The sequence below is a fragment of the Leucoraja erinacea genome, chromosome 28, assembly GCF_028641065.1.
Source record: "Leucoraja erinacea ecotype New England chromosome 28, Leri_hhj_1, whole genome shotgun sequence".
Classification (NCBI taxonomy): domain Eukaryota; kingdom Metazoa; phylum Chordata; class Chondrichthyes; order Rajiformes; family Rajidae; genus Leucoraja; species Leucoraja erinaceus.
This window is the reverse complement of record NC_073404.1, coordinates 9,908,211-9,927,843: the sequence shown is the minus strand read 5'-3', so window position 1 is coordinate 9,927,843 and position 19,633 is coordinate 9,908,211. Positions and strand designations below refer to the sequence as shown.

Genomic DNA, 19,633 nt, shown 5'->3' with positions numbered 1-19,633 from the left:
TTAGATGCATTTGGATAGCCTTCTGTGACTCGCTTTCTGGAAGAACCAGCATCCATACAAAAGAAGACACAAAGTGCTGGAATAAGTCAATGGGTCAGGTAGCATCTCTGGAGGACATGGATAGGTGATATTTTAGGATAGGACCCTTCTTCAACATCCACATAAATATCATCAGAAATTTTATGAAAGGGAAAGATTATTCTTTATTCACACCATTCAGACAATGTTGGCGTTACGAGTCCATGATCAGCAGCTTTTTATTCCAAGCAGATTTATTTAATATTAAATTAATTTGCACCAGCTATTAGTCCAGTAACTTAACCATTGTGCTAACGTACCTATAATATCACGGACAGTTAAAATCTGATGTAAAAATAGAATGTTGGAAACGCTCAGGATCTGAGGAGAAATGAATCAAAAGTTTTACTTTTGATTTCAGCTGGTGACCTTTCACCAGCTTTGTATATGTGGCAGCGGACCAGCAGTGTTTCAGCATTCCCTGCTTTTATTTCACAGGCTTTCTTGCTGGATTGCAACAGCTACCAACAGCCATCATCAGTGGCCAGCAGTCCAGTTAAGGTTATATTCAGTCACTGCTTTGATGAAGGAAGGAGAATTTTTGTTTGTAAGATCACTGTTATAAATAAAAAGAATTCTACCAGACAAGGCATGGATTGAATTTTGTATATCCTTTGGCTTTTTTCTGAATGGGATCGTTCCAAAAGGTCAGTCCAAGCCGGTCTGCACCAGATACACATAAGCTCCCTCGGCTGAATGTAGTTACTTTGAAGCTTATCAGTGCAAATCATTAAAAAAATGCCGTTTATGTACATGCTTATGATCAAAAGCATACTTAGCTTGAAGTAAGTTATTCTTAAGAAAAACATCAATTAAAAAGTTAAATACTTGAAAACTATCGATTTACCTTATGCAGACACAAACCTAAGTGTATATATGAAAGAACAATAGACAATAGGTGCAGGAGTAGGCCATTCGACCCATTGATCTTTACTTCGTGGTTTGTCATAATTTTATTGGCTGGAAGCGGACATAACTGTCAAATTCAATTGTTCAATAAATGATGGGGCCACAAATATAATGATTTTTTGAAGGGTGGCACAGTGTCGTAGCTGGTAGAGCTGCTGCCTTACAGCGGCAGGGCCTCAGGTTCAATCCCGACCTCAGGTGCTGACTGGGTGGAGTTTGTACGTTCTCGCCATGACTGCATGGGTTTCCTCCCACATCCCAAAGACATGCGGGTTTGTAGGATAATTGGCCTCTGTGAATTGCTCCCAGTGTGTAGGGAGTAGATGAGAAAGTGGGATAACATAGAACTGGTGTGAACAGGTGATCAATGCTCGGTGTGAGTTTGATGGGCCAAAGGGCCTGTTTCCATGCTGAATCTCTAAACTAAACGTCCAAGCCATATCTGTCTCCAGTAAGTTATATTCAGCCTGGGTGAATCTTGCAGCATTGGGGGGCTGGTAATGTGGCAGGAGTATGACTTGTTGGACATAAGTACGTATTATCATACAAAATTTTACACCGTCATATAAGCATGTGACTTTGTATGTAGCAACTAACAAAATACCTCCAAAGTACTTTAGAGCCATATAATTATTTTTTAAGTAAAGTCATTGTTGTTTTGCATGAAGCACAGCGGCCAAATTAACCATAGTAAGCTCCAGCAAGCAAAAACGTAATGATGATCATATCAAATATTTAGGAATTATATTGCCCTGTCCACTACGAAAAACCCTCCTGCTCATCAAAATAATATCATGGAACGCAGAAGAATATACGGCAGGAACAGGTTCTTCAGCCCAGTGTTCATGCCGATCATGATGCCAAGTTAAACTAACCTCATCTACCTGCATATGATCTATATCCTCCATTCCTGCTTATTCAAAAGCCTCTTAAAATCCACTTTTGTATCTGCTACTACCACCACCATTGGCAGTGCATTCCAAGCACCCACCATTCTGTGGAAAACGATTTTGCCGCTCATACTTAAAGCTATGCCCTCTAGTCTTTGACATTTCCACCCTGGGAAAAAGGTTCTGACCATCTATCCTATCTACACCCCTCTTAAGTTTATAAATGTCTATCAGTTCTAACCCCAGCATCTGACAATCCAGACAAAACAATATCTTCTAATCCAGGCAGCACTTTTGGTCAATTTCTTCTGCACCGTCTTCAAAGTCTCCTGAAGTGAGGCAACCAGATCTGCACACACAAATGTTCAGAACAGAATATATTTCTACATCCAACTAACAGAGGTCTCGCCTGAAACCCTTGCTAAAGGACAGTTCAGCATCGCCACTGGAGTGTTGTCCTAGAATCTTGTGCTCGAGACTCTGAAGTGAATCTTGGACTCACCATCTCCGACTATTGTACACACTGAGCTGCAGCAGAGAAACATTTTCAGTCATTTTTAATGAAAAGAGGAGAGGTGGTAACTTTACTGAGGAATTCCTGATCCTGAGCCCTAGAAAACATATTGACAGCATTAACTTCAAATGTTTTTATTTAGAACATAATACGTAGTGGTTCATTTTCCTTTCTCTACCCACTCACTAATGCTAATGCAAATACTAAACAAATGACAATGTCCAGATTTCATCGGGTTGAGGCTCAAGAGATTTCTCTCAATTTCTCTCAACCCTAATGAACCTAATCAAAGATTCATAGATGTGAATGTTGGCAGAGATCAGGGCTGGGCTGCACTGATAGAATTCCCAGTCAAGGTCAGGCTTTATAGATAGAGAAGGCATCTTTCATCCAATTGCTGCACTAAACACACATCCTTCAAATACAGCAACAATGGCTGGAACGGGAAGGAGGGGTAAACAAAAAGATCAGGGGAATGTTTTTTTTAAAGTAAATTAGTTCAGTTGTTACATGTTGCAAATGAATTAATTGCACGTCACAACTGGACTGAGAAATGTTGGAAGTATTAAACAAATTGACAGCATGGTATGCTCACCAATTAGCCTCAGTGTTAGTATGCCTGCTGCTTCAGTTGTGAAAGAGTACCCAATAATAAACTGTTGTATTCATGAGTGGGGGTTAGTTTGTAACACATTTTATTGAAAATGGAATATTACATATGATATTTTAAAGCAGTTTCTTTCTTTATCATAAGCAAGTTATTATCAGAATTTGTTAAAAAAAGTTATAAAAATAAATCAGACGGAAGTGACATAAAAATATAGGAATCATTTAACGCGACAACTATTCATACATCACCACCCTGCAATTACTGCATTTTATCCACCATTTCTGTCCCTCTTCCGTTCAGTCTGCTGGAAAAGTGCAATCTGAATCACCTAACTATGAACCCCTGCATAGTGGGTTCCAACCTGTCTAAACCCAGTATCACGGTAAGTATTCTGATGGTAGCAAGGCAGCATTTCACGGCAGGTGACAGAGTGGCCATTAGATAACAACATCAGATATTCTGAGCTATTTGGTTTAAGATGATTTTTACCCGAGGAAAGGGATTTGAGAGGCAGTTCACATTTTCTCACTTTAAAGGTGATCACTTTAGGTGGTCTGTCATCTTTTTACATCATAAATTCCCCTTTCCACATTTATAATGGACTTTGCCTAAATAGCCCAGTCGTGCTCCCTGTCTAGAACACTGGCTGGGTGTGCAATCACAGTGTGATGAGATCAATCATTGATTTGAACACAGTACAAAGACGTGGGGGGGCTGATTGGCCACCACTCTAACCCCACCAGCACTTCGACTCAACTCCGTGTGTACAATGGCTCAGAGAGACGACATTTGTCCCTGCAGATAATCAATATTCTCTCTAATATCTGTGGACCTTGAATACCATTCATTCCTGATATTGGGATGGGTTCCTATGCAGTCATCATTTCCTCCCATCTCTTCTGCACCTTCACTGCCCCGCCCAGTTCTGCGACTTATCCATCTTGCGCTGAAGGTATCGAGCTCGAGCATCTGATATGGACGTCTCATCATTCCTCTTTTCCAGCTTCCTCAGAGCATCTTCCCGAGCTTGTTCTGCAAGGGAGAGGGAAGGTAAAATACCTCCATTTTAATCTACAAAGCAGCACCATGTTTAGAGAGCAAATAACTCTTTCAGTTCAGACATGTGCACACCATGCATGTAATAAAATACTAACAATAAGGATTTCAGACCCTGTGCGCTGATGGTGTAAAGCAGCGGATTCCCAAGATTGCTTTCTGTCCTGCACGTAATTGTTGTCACAAGGCTGAAATCTCAAGGGTCTGGTTTTCCTCCCCAACGCTGGGCAAAGAAGGAAGGTGGAGGCAATGATGGTTGGGTGGGTGTGGGAATGGGATGGCCTGGTAATGATCTATCATTTGTGCTTTCATGTGGTGCATGTGTATTGGTTATATGTGAATTATCACATATAAACATTTAAACTGTTCAGGAATCATTACAATTACAAGCACAAGCTACAGAAAGCTACAGAAAGGGCACATGAGACCAAGCACCAATAGATAGCGCAGTGGCACAGCTGGTGGACCTGCTGCCTCATAGCACCAGAGACCCAGGTTGAACCTGGCCTTCTGTGCCTGTCTGTGTGGTGTTTGCACATTCTTCCTGTGACTGCGTACTTTCCTTCCAGGTGCTCCTGTTTCCACCCAAAGGTGCACAGGTTTGTAGATTAAAAAGCCTCTGTAAATTGCCCATAATGTGAAGGTAGTGGATGAGAAAGTGGAATAACATAGAACTAATGTGAAAGGGTAATCGATGGGCAGCATGGACTCGGTGGGCCAAAGAGCCTGTTTCCATGCTGTCTCTTTCAATTAAAAAAAACCCAAAGGTCACTGTCTCAAGATAGGACAGAGGATGAGGAGGCAAAGACTCACCAGACACTCTCTTGGCCTGGTGTTTGTTTTGACTCTGTCCAGCCATATCTGTGGTCATCTCATTCCTCGCTACACTACTCAGCTGGTACACATCAACTTCATGCAACTTGGGCAGCAGATCCTTCACCCACTCGTAACGAATCGGGCACAGAGTCCGCATGTAAATCTTGGATGTGGCCATAACATCATGAAAAATAATCCAATCCAGCTGGGTCTCTTGATCAAACAGCTGCCAACAAAAAAACACGGTGAATTTTTTTTTTTAATCTTCATCTTGAAGTCATTTTCTGCTTCTTACCTTTGTATCATGCAAGATTTTCAGGGGGTAATTGCCCTGGAACATGTCAACCCTGAGAATCCTCTGATCCTCCAATCTGGTCTCAAATAATCCGCTAATTTCTTTGGTACCTGTGCCTTAAAGTCACTGCCCTATCTCTCCACCAATGATACACTACATAAAATCTATCTCTTTAATTGAGTGTTAGTTGTTTTGGATTGATAATGCTCATTAAAAAACTGGGAAATGTTTCATGGGGCACAACACAATTTGCTGTTTGGATGCCTTATCGTTTTTTTGTGAAGAGCCCACTAAGATGATAAAATGTTAGTCTAAACACTTCAAGCTTCGCCTGAGCCGGTGAGGTGCAAGAAACGAAGCGAGTTCTATCTATGATCACAGGTAGTCCCCGGGTTACATAAGATTTCCGTTCTTGAAAACTGTTCCGAAGCTGTGTTCTCCATAAATCAGAAACGTCCATGTTCTATAACTACTCTTATCATATGGCTCTTGCTATAATTCAGACACAAGGAATTGCAGATGCTGGAATGATGAACAAAACACTAAATGCTGGAGGAATTGAATGAGTTGGCATTATCTGTGGGAGGGGGAGGGGGTGAGTGCGGTGTAACCCAATATTGGAAAATTAAATGTTCTGACTGTTGGTTTGTAAGATGTCGAAGCTGAATATGAGGTGCTGTTATTCTTGCTATTAGTCTTTCATTACATCAAATATTCACCCTGATACTACTTGTAATAAATTAATGGAATATATATTGTAGGCAGCCATTATTCAATGCCCTTAACATTTTGTTACTATCTTGAACAATTCTTTAAAATGTTTGATAGAAGTTGCGTAATGTTGGATTTCCATACATCAGGTCATCTGTCACCCAGAGAGACCGTGTAGCCCATAGTGGGAGAGCCTCAGGTTTAGCAGAGAACATTAGCCACCAATGCATCGCCTGCTATAAAACGTGCAAGGAGAAATTAGATTACAAATAAACGCTGCATCAAGGTACATACCACGGAGGATGGGTGAATGTGAACAACAGATCCATGTCCATCCATTGTGTGAAACGTTTTACTGACAGATCTGCAAATAAATAAGTCACATGGCTTTAACAAAAACAGGAGATCCATCAACAGAGAAAATTCATGCACAGGGAGATGTGAATCCATGATCAGACTCCGAAGTTTGATTGATTGATTTTAATTGATTTGATTAATGATGAAGTTGACGAGATTGATGATTTGTTTGATGATTGATAATTTGATGGATGTGATTGATAATTTCATTGATAAGATTAATGATTTGATTGTACACAAAAAAGCTGGAGAAACTCAGCGGGTGCAGCAGCATCTATGGAGCGAAGGAAATAGGCAACGTTTCGGGCCGAAACCCTTCTTCAGATTTAATGATTTGATTGATGCTTTCTTTATCTGATGCTTTATTTAATGCTTTGATGTGATTTATGCTTTGACTGAGATTGATGCATTGATTTGATTGATTCTTCGATTGGTAACATGAATGCATTGATTTGTTTGATGTGATTGATGATTTGATTGATCTGCTTGATGATTTGATTGGTGCTTGATGATTGTAATTGATGTGCATGATGTGCTTGAGTTTAGTTTATTGTTACATGTTCAATGAAAAGCTTTTGTTGTGCGCTAACCAGTCAGCAGAAAGACAATACGTAACTACAATCAAGCCATCCACAGTGTACAGATACATGATAAAGGGAATGATGTGAATAGTGCAAGATAAAGCCTGTAAAGTCCGATCAAAGATAGAGATGATTTGATTGATGTGTTTGCTGATTTCATTGATAATTTGATGAAGGATTCGATGAGTTGCTTTATTGAAAGATACGGCATGGAAAGAGGCCCTTTGGCCCACGCCGACCATTGATGATTTAATTGATCCGTTCACACCAGTTCTATGTTCTCTCACTTCTACAACCACTCACTACACACTGGGATCAATTTACTGAGGCCAATTAACCTACAAACCCATACGTCTTTGAGATGTGGAAAGAAACGTGTGCACCTGGAAGCAATCCAAGTTCTCGCAAATGATCACTGATGATGTCGTCCACCCCAGTGTACCAACCAGCTCCCATACAGTGAACAGCAGGCAGATTTTTCTGAAGAATTCTGCTGTCAGTTTGACTGCTGCAGCCACACAAGTCAAGCATTGGTTGTATACCAAGGCTCACTTAGCTCCTTGACTATTGAAATGAACCATGCCCCCAACTTGCTTCCTGTAAGTATCCTGCACAAAATAAATTAGTTAGGTGGGACCACAGTAAAAACATGATACAGGTTTAGCAGCAGAATTCGGACAAGCCACCAAGAGTAAGAGAGTGTCCACGCCAGAACTGACACACTCGAGCTGAAATGGGCAGTAATGGCACTGACCAGACAAAATGAAAAACTAATACGTGACATCTCCCTTTTTAATGGAATCAAATAAAAAAAATAAAAAAGGAGAATGAACAAAGATGTCAGACTACGGTTAAGGCAGGAGACTAATTACCTTCTGGCCACATTGGAGAAGTACCCAGTACACAAACATCTCCTCAATAGCTCAGACTTGGAGCCAGTGTACGTCTCTGTTGGAAAGTCCTTTCTCTGCAAACAACAGGGAGATAAATCTTGGGTTATGTACAAAAGGATGAGGGAGAGAGAGATGCAGTGGAAAGAGTGGAAGAGGAAACATGCTTTCAAAATTTGAACTCAAGCAAATCTAGATTCTTGGGCACTCAGACCTGTTTCATTTTCTTCAGTATCTCTTGGAGCTGGGTCTCCACGTTAAACGCCATCTTTATCGCCCGCCAGTGGATCCAGTATTTTTGGCACCAAGACGACGGGGAGTCACTGAGGACGAGTACCACAAATATGAGTGCATGGGAGAACTGTGTCAGTCAACAACAGAAGTAATAGATCCCTAGCTTCCACAGAGTAACGGCAGCATAACACAAGTCAACAACTTCAACAGGAATTCTACGCATCGCTCGTGGGTCAGGGCGTCACATATCACCGATTTTAGAGACATAAGCTTATAATCTAACCGCTCATTACCAGTGCAGAAATGAGGAGGTGCTACACTGCAAGAAATGTTATAGTCACAGGAATACACAACGGAAACAGGCTCTTCAGCTCATCAAGTCCATGCCAAACATCAACCAAACATTGACACTATTCCCATTTTTATATTCCTTACATTAAACACATCAACTTCTTCCCAGATCTCACTACGCACCCTTACATTTGAGGCAATTTACAATGACTGATTAACCTACCAACCTACATGTCGTTTGGATGTGAAAGGACACTGGAGCACCCAGAGTAAATTTGTGCAGTCAGACAGAAACATAAAATCAAGGGTGGCACAGTGGTGCTGGTAGAGCCGCTGAATACCAATGATCCGAGTTCGATCTTGATCTCGGGTGCTATCTGTGTGAAGTTTACATGTTTTCCCAGTTTCCTCCCACAACCCAAAGGCATGCCGGTTTGTCGACTAATTGGCCTTTGTAAAATTGTTCCCAGTGTGTAAGGAGTGGATGAGAAAGTGGGATTACATAGAACTAGTGTGAACAAGTAATCAATGGTCGGCCTGGACTCAGTAAGCCAAAGGGCCTGTTTCCATGCTGTATTTCTGGAACAGTACAGCAAAGGAACAACAAAACATGCTCTTCAGTCCAGTGTGAAGAAGGGTCTTGACCCGAAACGTCACCCATTCCTTCTATCCTGAAATGCTGCCCGTCCCATTGAGTTACTCCAGCATTTTGTGTTTCTCTTCAGTCCAACATGTGTGCACTGACCATAATACCAAATGAAACTAATACCATTTGCCTGCACATCCCTCTATTTCCTGCCTGATCGAATGACTGTTTAAATGCCTCTTAAACATTGCTATCATAACTGCTTCTACCACCTCCCCTGGCAATGTGTTCTAGGCCCCTACCATTCTCAGTGTAAAAAAAAACTTTCCTTCCAAATCACCTTTAAACTTTTTCCCACCTCACCTTAAACCAGTGCCCTCCAGTACATGACATTTCCAATCTGGGGAAAAGAGTCTATCTATTCTGCCTGTGGCTCTCATAATTTTATACTTTTATATACTTTTATTAAGTCACATGGAGAACGGGCAAACAGACAACATCTGAAATCAGGATGGAACCCAGGTGCCTGGTGCTCTGAGGCAGTGGTTCTACCAGCTGTGCCATTTGAATATAGGAGCAGGGAGGTTCTACTGCAGTGGTACAGGGTCTTGGTGAGACCACACCTGGAGTATTGCGTACAGTTTTGGTCTCCAAATCTGAGGAAATACATTATTGCCGTAGAGGGAGTGCAGAGAAGGTTCATCAGACTGTTTCCTGGGATGTCAGGACTTTCATATGAAGAAAGACTGGATAGACTCGGTTTGTACTCGCTAGAATTTAGAAGATTGAGGGGGGATCTTATTGAAACTTACAAAATTCTTACGGGGTTGGACAGGCTAGATGCAGGAAGATTGTTCCCGATGTTGGGGGAGTCCAGAACAAGAGGTCACAGTTTAAGGATAAGGGGTAAATCTTTTAGGACCGAGATGAGGAAAACATTTTTCACACAGAGAGTGGTGAATCTCTGGAATTCTCTGCCACAGAAGGTAGTTGAGGCCAGTTCATTGGCTATATTTAAGAGGGAGTTAGATGTGGCCCTTGTGGCTAAAGGGATCAGGGGGTATGGAGAGAAGGCAGGTACAGGATACTGAGTTGGATGATCAGCCATAATCATATTGAATGGCGGTGCAGGCTCGAAGGGCCGAATGGCCTACTCCTGCACCTATTTTTTCTATTGCATCTTTCAAATGAGACATTAATCTGGAGCTGCTGCATTGACAGTCAGTCTTCATAACAATAACAAAACTTAAAAACGATTTATTTCTAGGATAGCATCACATTGTTGAAAGCTGCTTCACAAATAAGGATTAACATTCTTTCCCCAATGAAAGGTCATAGTCATACAGCACAGAAATAGGCCCTTAGGCCCATCCTGTCCATGCTAACCAAGATGCTCCCTCCACGTTTTTCCCATTTGCCTGGCCCACATCCATCAAAACCACTCCCATTCATGTACCTGTCCAACACAAAACGTTGTCTGTCCATTTCCAATTTCTACACATGCCGTCTGACCTGCTGGATCTCCAACAAATTGTTTTTTGTTCCAGAATCCAGCACCTCTTACTTTCAGCCTTGGCAAGTCTTTAACCTCCAAGAAAGCAACACGGGTTAGAGTAGGTTCCCTAACTCTGACATTTCACAGTCCAGACCTTTTAAACATGCCAAAGATGACCCACATCGCTGAGTCCTTCATCCCTACCTGAATGGCCATACCTTGTCTTGCATTTCTCGAAGATGCTGAGTAATGTCAAAAAGTCGTTGCTGCCTCCTGCTTCCTGAGCCAGCTCCTGGTGCCTCAGCTCAGCTTCCTTCTGCTTGTCTGGTTTCCCTGTCAGGACAAATCTTTGGAACTCAGCAGATGCCATTTCAACATCTCATTCCATCCCAACAGGTTTTTCTTGCACTCCTACTGCCCTCCTTTCCCCTGCCAACTATCCCATTCTTCCCCCCCTACGACTCTATACCCAGCCAGTGAAGATCCCATACCAGCCCTCTTAGATGAACCCCACACAAGCCGGCATGGGGGTGACCACAGTAACTCTCAGGCCTCCTCTTTTTCATTTTTGAGCATATCTTTATTGAAATCATATTCTATGTCGCTCTTCCAGGGAGATGCTAACTGCATTTCGCTGTCTCTGTACTGTACACTGACAATGACAATTAAAGTTGAATCTGAATCACCCCTTCCTGAAGCCTGCTCCTGTGTGCAGCCTTGTAGAGGTGTCCCAGTACACCCATATCGTCTTCCTTCCATCCAATCCCAGGGTAATTGACGGTTTCCATGTTTACAGACAGTTTAGTCCCCAAAATCCACCCAATATGGTAAGAGCACCTTCACAGTGCTGTAATGAATGGAATCGAAAGCACATAAGATTGATGAGAATGAACACTTGCTAAAAGTGGGGAAAGTTTGGAAGCTAGTTCTGGGAAGGGATATGTGCACGTACGTCAGACTTTTGAAATATAATCATATTATCAGAGTCCAGCCGTACATGTAAATTAGGCACTTGGAACCCAGGAACGGTTAGTTTCTTCCCAGCTGTTACCTGGCAACTGAGCCGTCCTCTCACTAGTAGAGTGTGGTCCTCTTCCCATCTACCTCATTGGAGACCTTTAATCAGACGTTATCCTTTATCTGTGCACTGTGGGTGGCTTGGTTGTAATCATGTACAGTGTTTTCTTTGACTGGACGGCGCGCAACAAAAAGCTCAGTAAACGTGACAATTATAAACTTAAATTAGGAATAAAAGCAGGCACCGGCAGGGACTGGTCATTTAGCTACCTTTCTGTACTATCCCCAAATCCCTTGATTCTCTTAAGATCCAAAAACTTCCAGTTTTAATGTACCAGAGCCCCCAAAGGCCTCTTTCTCCATAGAATTCTGAAGACCCGTTACTGCCTGGGTCAAGAAAATTCTTTCTCATCTCTGCCCTGAATGGCTAAATCCTTATTTTGAGACGGTGACCCCTGGTTCTAGAACACCCGTACCCAGGGGAAGCATTAACCCCTCATCGATCCTATCAAGCCCCAGAAGAATTTTCTCTGCAGGATGCTACAATGTTCACTGACGGTCTACTGCTATCATTGTGATGGCCATTCTTCACACGGGAATCAAGTTATGAAATCCCAAAGGGATGTTTAAATGTAGCAGTGCAGTCAAACCTTACCTGAACCTGTCAACTCCCCAACACTAGCACTTTTGTCATTAGAGGCTGGGCAGTGATCGTGACATGTAACCCTCTCTGATAAAGTTCCCTACTTTCTGAACCAAGGAACTGAGAATAATTGTTGCAGCTCAGCACAGTGTGTGCAGTTGATCGATTGTAATTGTAATTGTAATCCTTAATGCAACTGGCCAATTCCTTCTCTCCAGAGATGCAGTCTGTCCCGCTGAGTTACTCTAGCATTTTGTTTCTACCTGGCACAAACAAACGCCTGATTGAAATAAATAATGTATGTTGAACTAATGCAATATATCAAGTTGCTCTCATACTTAACAATGGTTGGACTGTCACACAAATCCTGTGGGTCAGTATTTCAAGCCCTACTCCAGAGACATGGCGCTCTAACCTAGAGTGACACTCAAATAGAACACCCAAGAACAAATGAGCTGCAGAAAGCGGTGGACATTGTCCAGTCCATTACGGGTATGACCTTCCAACCATTAAAGGAAGTGCTGCCTCTAAAATGCACCTAAAATCAAAGGCCCACATCACCTCTCATTCTACTGCTATCCTCAGGAAGGTGGTGCTGGAGAACTGTGACCTCCAGGTTTAAGAACAGCATCGTCCCATCAATAATGAGGATCTTGAACCGCCCTGCGCAACCTTATCCAATCAAATAGATTTTATTTTTAAAATATCAAAGATAAAGCAGAGCTAAACAAATCTGCTCTGGGCTACACACCTCCTCAACCAAGACGACCAGAAGCAGATTTAATGGCCATCTGTCACATTGGTGTGTGAACCTGCCAAGTGTAAAATGGCTGTCACCTTCACTCCTGTGTCAATCACAGGGAGGTACACTGGGAGCACATGGGATGGGGCTGTACAAACTATTTCAAGACCCCCGCCATCCCCCATCCCGCTCTTACCTGGGCGAATGAACACATTTTCTACAGAGAGCATCGCAGCCACTGGAAGCAAAAGGCACTCACAGCCCACCGCTGCGGCTTTTATCAGAGCCCGCGTCAAAGATGGTGGGAGGGGAAGCTCCACCATCAGCCGCCCAAGTTTGGTCACGTGACCTGCCCTATGAGAGGGAAGGAGAAATAAATGACCCGCAAAGTCTATGCAAACCAAGGCTCTATCAGCCCTCCCTGGTGGTTCATGAACCCTAGAAACCACAATGAAGATAACAATGGTAGTCCACATGGTTAATATTCGCTGCCTAAATCACTTGGGCATTATTATATACAATGCCCTCCATAATGTTTGGGACAAGACCCATCATTTATTTATTTGCCTCTGTACTCCACAATTTGAGATATGATATTGAAAAAAAAAATCACATATGGTTAAAGTGCATTGTCAGATTTTAATAAAGAAAATGTCTATACATTTTGGTTTCACCGTGTAAAAATTACAGCTGTGTTTATACATAGTTCCCCCCCCCCCCTCCCCCCCCGCATTTCAGGGCAGCATAATGTTTGGGACACATGGCTTCACAGGTGTTTGTAGTTGCTCAGGTGTGTTTAATTGCCTCTTTAATGCAGGTATAAGAGAGCTCTCAGCACCTAGTCTTTCCTCCAGTCTTTCTATCACCTTTGGAAACTTTTATTGCTGTTTATCAATCTGAGGACCAAAGTTGTGCCAATGAAAGTCAAAGAAGCCATTATGAGACATAGAAACAAGAACACTCTTCAGGAGTCATGTGTGGATTTGTCAATGACCACTGTCCGCAGAAGACTTCATGAACAGAAATTCAGAGGCTACACTGCAAGATGCAAACCACTGGTTAGCCGCAAAAATAGGATGACCAGGTTACAGTTTGCGAAGTACTTAATAGAGCAACCACAGAAAAAGGTCGTGGACAGATGAGACGAAGATTAACTTATATCAGAGTGATGGCAAGAGCAAAGTATTGAGGAGAGAAAGAAATGCCCAAGATCCAAAGCTTACCACCTCATCTGTGAAACACGGTGGTGGGGGTGTTATGGCCTGGGCAGGTATGGCTGCTGAAGGTACTGGTTCACTTATCTTCATTGATGATACAACTGCTGATGGTAGTAGCATAATGAATTCTGAAGTGTATAGACACATCCTATCTGCTCAAGTTCAAACAAATGCCTCAACTCATTGGTTGGCGATTCATTCTACAGCAAGACAATTATCCCAAACATACTGCTAAAACAACAAAGGAATTTTTCAAAGCTAAAAAATATGGTGAATTCTTGGGTGGCCAAGTCAATCACTCGATGTGAACCCAATTGAGCATGACCTTTTATATACTGAAGAGAAAACTGAAGGGGACTAGCCCCTAAAACAAGCATAAGCTAAAGATGGTTGCAATACAGGCCTGGCTGAGCATCACCGGAGAAGACACCCAGCAACTGGTGATGTCCATGAATCGCAGACTTCAAGCAGTCATTGTATGCAAAGGATATGCAACAAAATACTAAACATGATTACTTTAATTTACATCACATTGCTGTGTCCCAAACAATATGGTGCCCTGAAATGGGGGGACTGTATGAACACTGCTGTAATTTCTACATGGTGAAAACAAAATGTATAAAAATGGCCTTTATTAAAATCTGACAATGTGCACTTTAACCACATGTGATTTTTTTTTTATAACAAATCTCAAATTGTGGAGAATAGAGGCAAATAAATAAAGGATGGGTCTTTGTCCCAAACATTATGGAGGGCATGGAGAGCTGTTCATGGGAGTTTGCTGATGGCAGTTTGCCTACTTAAGTCATACAGCATGAAAACAGGCCCTTCAGCCCAACTCGTCCATTTCAACCAAGAAGCCCCATCTAAGCTGGGCCCATTTGCCTTTGTTTGGCTCATATCCTCTAAATCTTTCCTTTATGACTCTATTTTGGGGAGGCTTCTTGTTAGGGTCGTTATGGCAGTACATTTTACATCAGAGTCAGCGGCTGTGGGTTTGACCCTAACTCCTGGACACTCCCAGTGCAGTGCTAAGGAACTGCCACATTATGAGAGGTTCACCTTTCTGATAAATTGTCAAACCGACCAGATTACTCTATCACTCACCTGTCAATGGCGTCATTCTGGTAAAGCTGTTTCAGCGCCTCCAGGATGTGCCTCTCCTCTGGGCTATCCACATACGGGAACCTGGGGAATAATCAAACACAAATCTCAACTTGATAGTGCAATATTGCAAAGCTTCCTCTGGTGTTGGAGTCAGTGAGGGACTGGACTGTGCTGACGACCAAATAGGGAAGATTCACCTAATCTGCACAGGCTGTTTACTTATGTTTGTAGTGGCCTACCCCCCAGGGACTGCCACAAATTTACATTTCCCTCTCTGCTGGTGGAGAGCAATTTAATTTAGAGATACAGCATTGAAACAGCAACTCCAAGCCGATGCGGATTGTCAAGCCTCAGAGCATTAAGCCACAGGATTAGAAACTGTAATGAGTGACTAAGAAACTGCATCCTCTCAAAATCCGAACTACTCTTGGAAAATGCAAAAAAGCAGATCAAGCGGCGTTGAAGTATCTGCAGGAGAGTTGATTCAGATGGGAATATTCTCCTCCCTTGAGGAAATCCATGCATGCAGTGAAGCAGAAGACAGCTCACAAGCTCACTGCACTACACCGTAACCTGCCAAATAGGCACAGCCACAGGTGGGAAGCGCCCACCTGAATCCGGGGCTCGGCCGCGGGCCAGTGGATGACATCGTTGGGAGCTCGCGGGTCACAGGCTGGTGCCTGTTTTTTCGGAGCTCCCGTGGCAACAACTGCGTCCGTTGGACTGGAGGGCAGCAGCTTCGACCACCCCCGGGCCGCGGAGCTTGAACCGCGGGACTGACTACCATCGCCCAATGGGGTATCGCCTCAGCGCAGAGGAAGAAGAGGAGGGAAGAGACTGCATCCCTAAGACTTTTGCCTCCATCACAGTGAGGAGATGCTTGGTGAACTCACTGTGGTGGATGTTAATTTGTGTTTATTGTGTGTTGTTTATTATTACATGTATGGCTACAGGCAACGACATTTCATTCAGACCGAAAGGTCTGAATGACAAATAAAGGATTCAATTCAATTCAATCAATACAAAGCCAACGGAAAACAGTTTTTGGCAGCACTGAAACGTTGCTGTTTCCCTTGAAGTGAAGATAACCCACTTTCTATCAGTGCTGTGATGTAAATGAAGCTCAAAAATTAATGTGAATTTGTGTCCTGGCAATGTAATAAGTGTGGTGCAGCCAGTAGAGTCCCTACCGACACAATGCCAGAAACTGGGGTTCAATCCTGACCTTCAGTGCTGTCTACGTGGAGTTTGACCTGAAAGTTGGATAACATCGAACTAGTGTGAATGAGTGATCGATGGTCGACATGGACATGGTGGGCTAATGGGCATGTTTCCAAACTGTATCTTTCAATTAATCAAAAATGACTCTGGAAACATTAGAAAATTGCAGTGAATGAAAAGCATTCACTGTCCCAAGCACATGATCTCTACCATTACAAAGAGTAATAGTTGCATGGCAATAGGATATCCTGCATGTTTCCCCCAAGTTGAAAACCATTCTGACTTGCAAATGCATCATTCCTTTGTCATGGTTGAGTCTATATCCTGGAACTCTAGCCTAAAACAGCATGCTATTGCTATATTTTGCTATATAAAATTGCTATATTTAAGAGGGAGTTAGATGTGGCCCTTGTGGCTAAAGGAATCAGGGGGTATGGAGAGAAGGCAGGAACAGGATACTGAGTTGGATGATCAGCCATGATCGTATTGAATGGCGGTGCACGCTCAAAGGGCCGAATGGCCTACTCCTGCAGCTATTTTCTATGTTTCTATGTTTCTATGAGAACAGCTTTATTAGAAGAATGATTGTGCTTCAAAGAGTGGAAGGGTACAGGTACTTCTGCTATAGTGTCATCGTTGCATTCCTAAGAAACCATGTGTTACAGAAAATCGCATTATAAAAACAATTGTGCCAATGGGGAAAAGGGGATTAGGTGCTGCAGAGTAGCAGACGCGCAATAACATAGAAAATAGGTGCAGGAGTAGGCCATTCGGCCCTTCGAGCCTGCACCGCCATTCAATATGATCATGGCTGATCAATAACAAAGTTATTATTCCCACTGGATTTTCAATAATAAAGGGTTTTTTTTTGTTACTGCAGGCTAAAAATGCTAAAGGCTGTACGGTACATTGTTAATGGAATATTGTTACACAAGTATTCACCGATGCCTAGCAGTCCAGGTGCAAGAGAATATCCCTTATCTCTGTGGAAGGTAATTAAAGAGCAGAGATTGTGTCTGGACCATGTTACCCAATCACGTTGTTCACACCAAGGCACTTCAGGGTAAGGATGACCGATGTGAGACTAGCTCTCTGGATCTCCGGGACCATGTGATCTGGCATGCACTTCTCCCAGAATTCTTTGCTGTAGATCCTGTAGCATTTTCCAGCAGACGTTCGTCCAGCTCTTCCAGTCCGCTGCGTGGCTTCACTTCTGCAGGAGACAACAGAAGGTGGTTTGCCTTGAACTGGAATAAAAACTTTGTGGCTCAAGGCAAAAACTTTAACTGTGCTGAAGATGAGCCAGTATTTTTAAATTACAGAGACACAAAAAACTGTAGATGCTGGAACCTTGAGCAAACCACAAAGTTATGGAGGAACTTCTTCCCATTATCAGGCTTCTGAATGGTCCTTACATAAGTTAGGGTGCTTTGTGATTCACCTCTACCCCATTGCGGACATTGGACTTTGTGTATGGATCTGAGGCATTACAATGCTGAGAACTATATTCTGTACTCTGTATCTTTCCCTTTTCCTCTATCTTTTGTACTTGAGTTTGACGATTGGATTCAGGTATAGCATTATCCAATTTGATTTGATAGCATGCATAAAAGATTTTCTTTGTACCTCAGTACACATGACAATAATACACATAAACCTGAACTCAGTAGGTCAGGCAGCATCTGTGGAGGGAATGAACAGCCAATGTTTCGGATTAGGAAGCCTAAAGTCTGAAGAAGATTGGTGACCCAAAACATCTCCGATCTTTAAATTCCACGTTTCATGTACAGTGAATACACACAGGGTTTGATCCATTACATACAGTGCATTCAGAAAGTATTCAGACCCCTTCACTTTTTTCACATTTTGGTACATAACAGCCTTATTCTAAAATGCATTACATTCATTTTTTTTATCATCAATCTACACACTATACCCAATAATAAAAAAGCGAAAACAGGTGTTTAGAAATGTTTGCAAAGTAATTTAAAAAAAAATAACTGAAATGTCACATTTACATAAGTATTCAGACCCTTTACTCAGTACTTTGTTGATGCACCTTTGGCAGCGATTACAGCCACAAGTCTTCTTGCGTATATGAACACCTGTTTTTGGGTAATTTCTCCCATTCTTCTCTGCAGATCCTCTCAAGCTCTGTCAGGTTGGATGGGAACGTCGATGCACAGCTATTTTCAGGTCCCTCCAGATGTTCGATCGGGTTCAAGTCCAGGCTCTGGCTGGGCCACTCAAGGACATCCACAGACTTGTCAAGAAGTCACTCCTGCGTTGTCTTATCTGTGTGTTTCGGGTTGGAAGGTGAACCTCCGCCCCAGTCTGAGATCCAGAACGCTCTGGAGCAGGTTTTCATCAAGGATCTCTGTACTTTGCTCCGTTCATCTTTCCCTCTAGTCTCCCGGTTCCTGCCGCTGTCACCACCATGCTTCACCGTAGGAATTGTATTGGCCAGGTGATGAGCGGTGCCTGGTTTCCTCCAGACGTGACACTTGGCATTCAGGCTAAAGAGTTCAATCTTGGTTTCATCAGACCAGAAAATCTTGTTTCTCAGGGTCTGAGAGCCCTTTAGGTGCCTTTTGGCAAACTCCAAGCGGGCTGTCATGTGCCTTTTACTGAGGAGTGGCTTCCGTCTGGCCACTCTACCATAAAGGTCTGATTGGTGGAGTGCTGCAGATATAGTTGTCCTTCTGGAAGGTTCTCCCATCTCCACGGAGGAACTCTGGAGCCCTGTCAGAGTGACCATCGGGTTCTCGGTCACCTCCCTAATCAAGACCCTTCTCCCCCGATTGCTCAGTTTGGCCGGGCCAGTTCTATGAAGAGTCCTGGTGGTTCCAAAGTTCTTCCATTTAAGAATGACGGAGGCCACTGTGCTCTTCGGATTTCCAATGCTGTAGAAATAGTTTTATACCCTTCCCCAGATCTGTGTCTCGACACAATACGGCTTTGGAGGTCTACGGACAATTTTGCTCAATTTTGAGTGTCAATTTTGAGTGTCATAATGCATAGTAAAGGGTCTGAATACTTATGTAAATGTGATATTTCAGTTATTTATTTTTAATTAATTTGCAAACATTTCTAAACACCTGTTTTCACTTCTTCATTCTGGGGTATTGGGTGTAGATTGATGATAAAAAAAAAAGATTTAATCCATTTTAAAATAAGGCTGTAACGTACCAAAATGTGGAAAAAATGAAGGGGTCTAAATATTTTCTGAATGCACTGTAAATATTCCAACAGGTTGAATGGGAAGTGGGTTGATCAATAATGGTTCAGTTTAGTCGTCAAGTCATTTTTATTTCTATAGCACCTTCAAAAAACAACTCTCGTTGACCAAAATGCTTTACATTGGTGTAGGTAC

At 42.6% G+C, this 19,633-nt stretch overlaps 1 protein-coding gene across 2 annotated transcripts in view; it reads right to left on the bottom strand.

The window, feature by feature from the left end:
- Positions 1-3,719: 3,719 nt before the first annotated feature.
- dhx40 (DEAH (Asp-Glu-Ala-His) box polypeptide 40) overlaps positions 3,720-19,633 on the bottom strand; it is a 33,634-nt gene continuing 17,720 nt past the window's right edge. For both annotated transcript variants that reach the window (XM_055657682.1, XM_055657681.1), the window contains exons 9-17: positions 17,291-17,473; positions 15,040-15,120; positions 12,912-13,069; positions 10,532-10,646; positions 7,922-8,030; positions 7,690-7,784; positions 6,174-6,243; positions 4,871-5,099; positions 3,720-4,033 (exon numbers count right to left, since the gene is read on the bottom strand). In XM_055657682.1, coding sequence (XP_055513657.1) covers positions 3,909-4,033; positions 4,871-5,099; positions 6,174-6,243; positions 7,690-7,784; positions 7,922-8,030; positions 10,532-10,646; positions 12,912-13,069; positions 15,040-15,120; positions 17,291-17,473 — 1,165 coding nt within the window. In that variant the 3' untranslated portion in view covers positions 3,720-3,908. The remainder of the gene's footprint in view (positions 4,034-4,870; positions 5,100-6,173; positions 6,244-7,689; positions 7,785-7,921; positions 8,031-10,531; positions 10,647-12,911; positions 13,070-15,039; positions 15,121-17,290; positions 17,474-19,633) is intronic.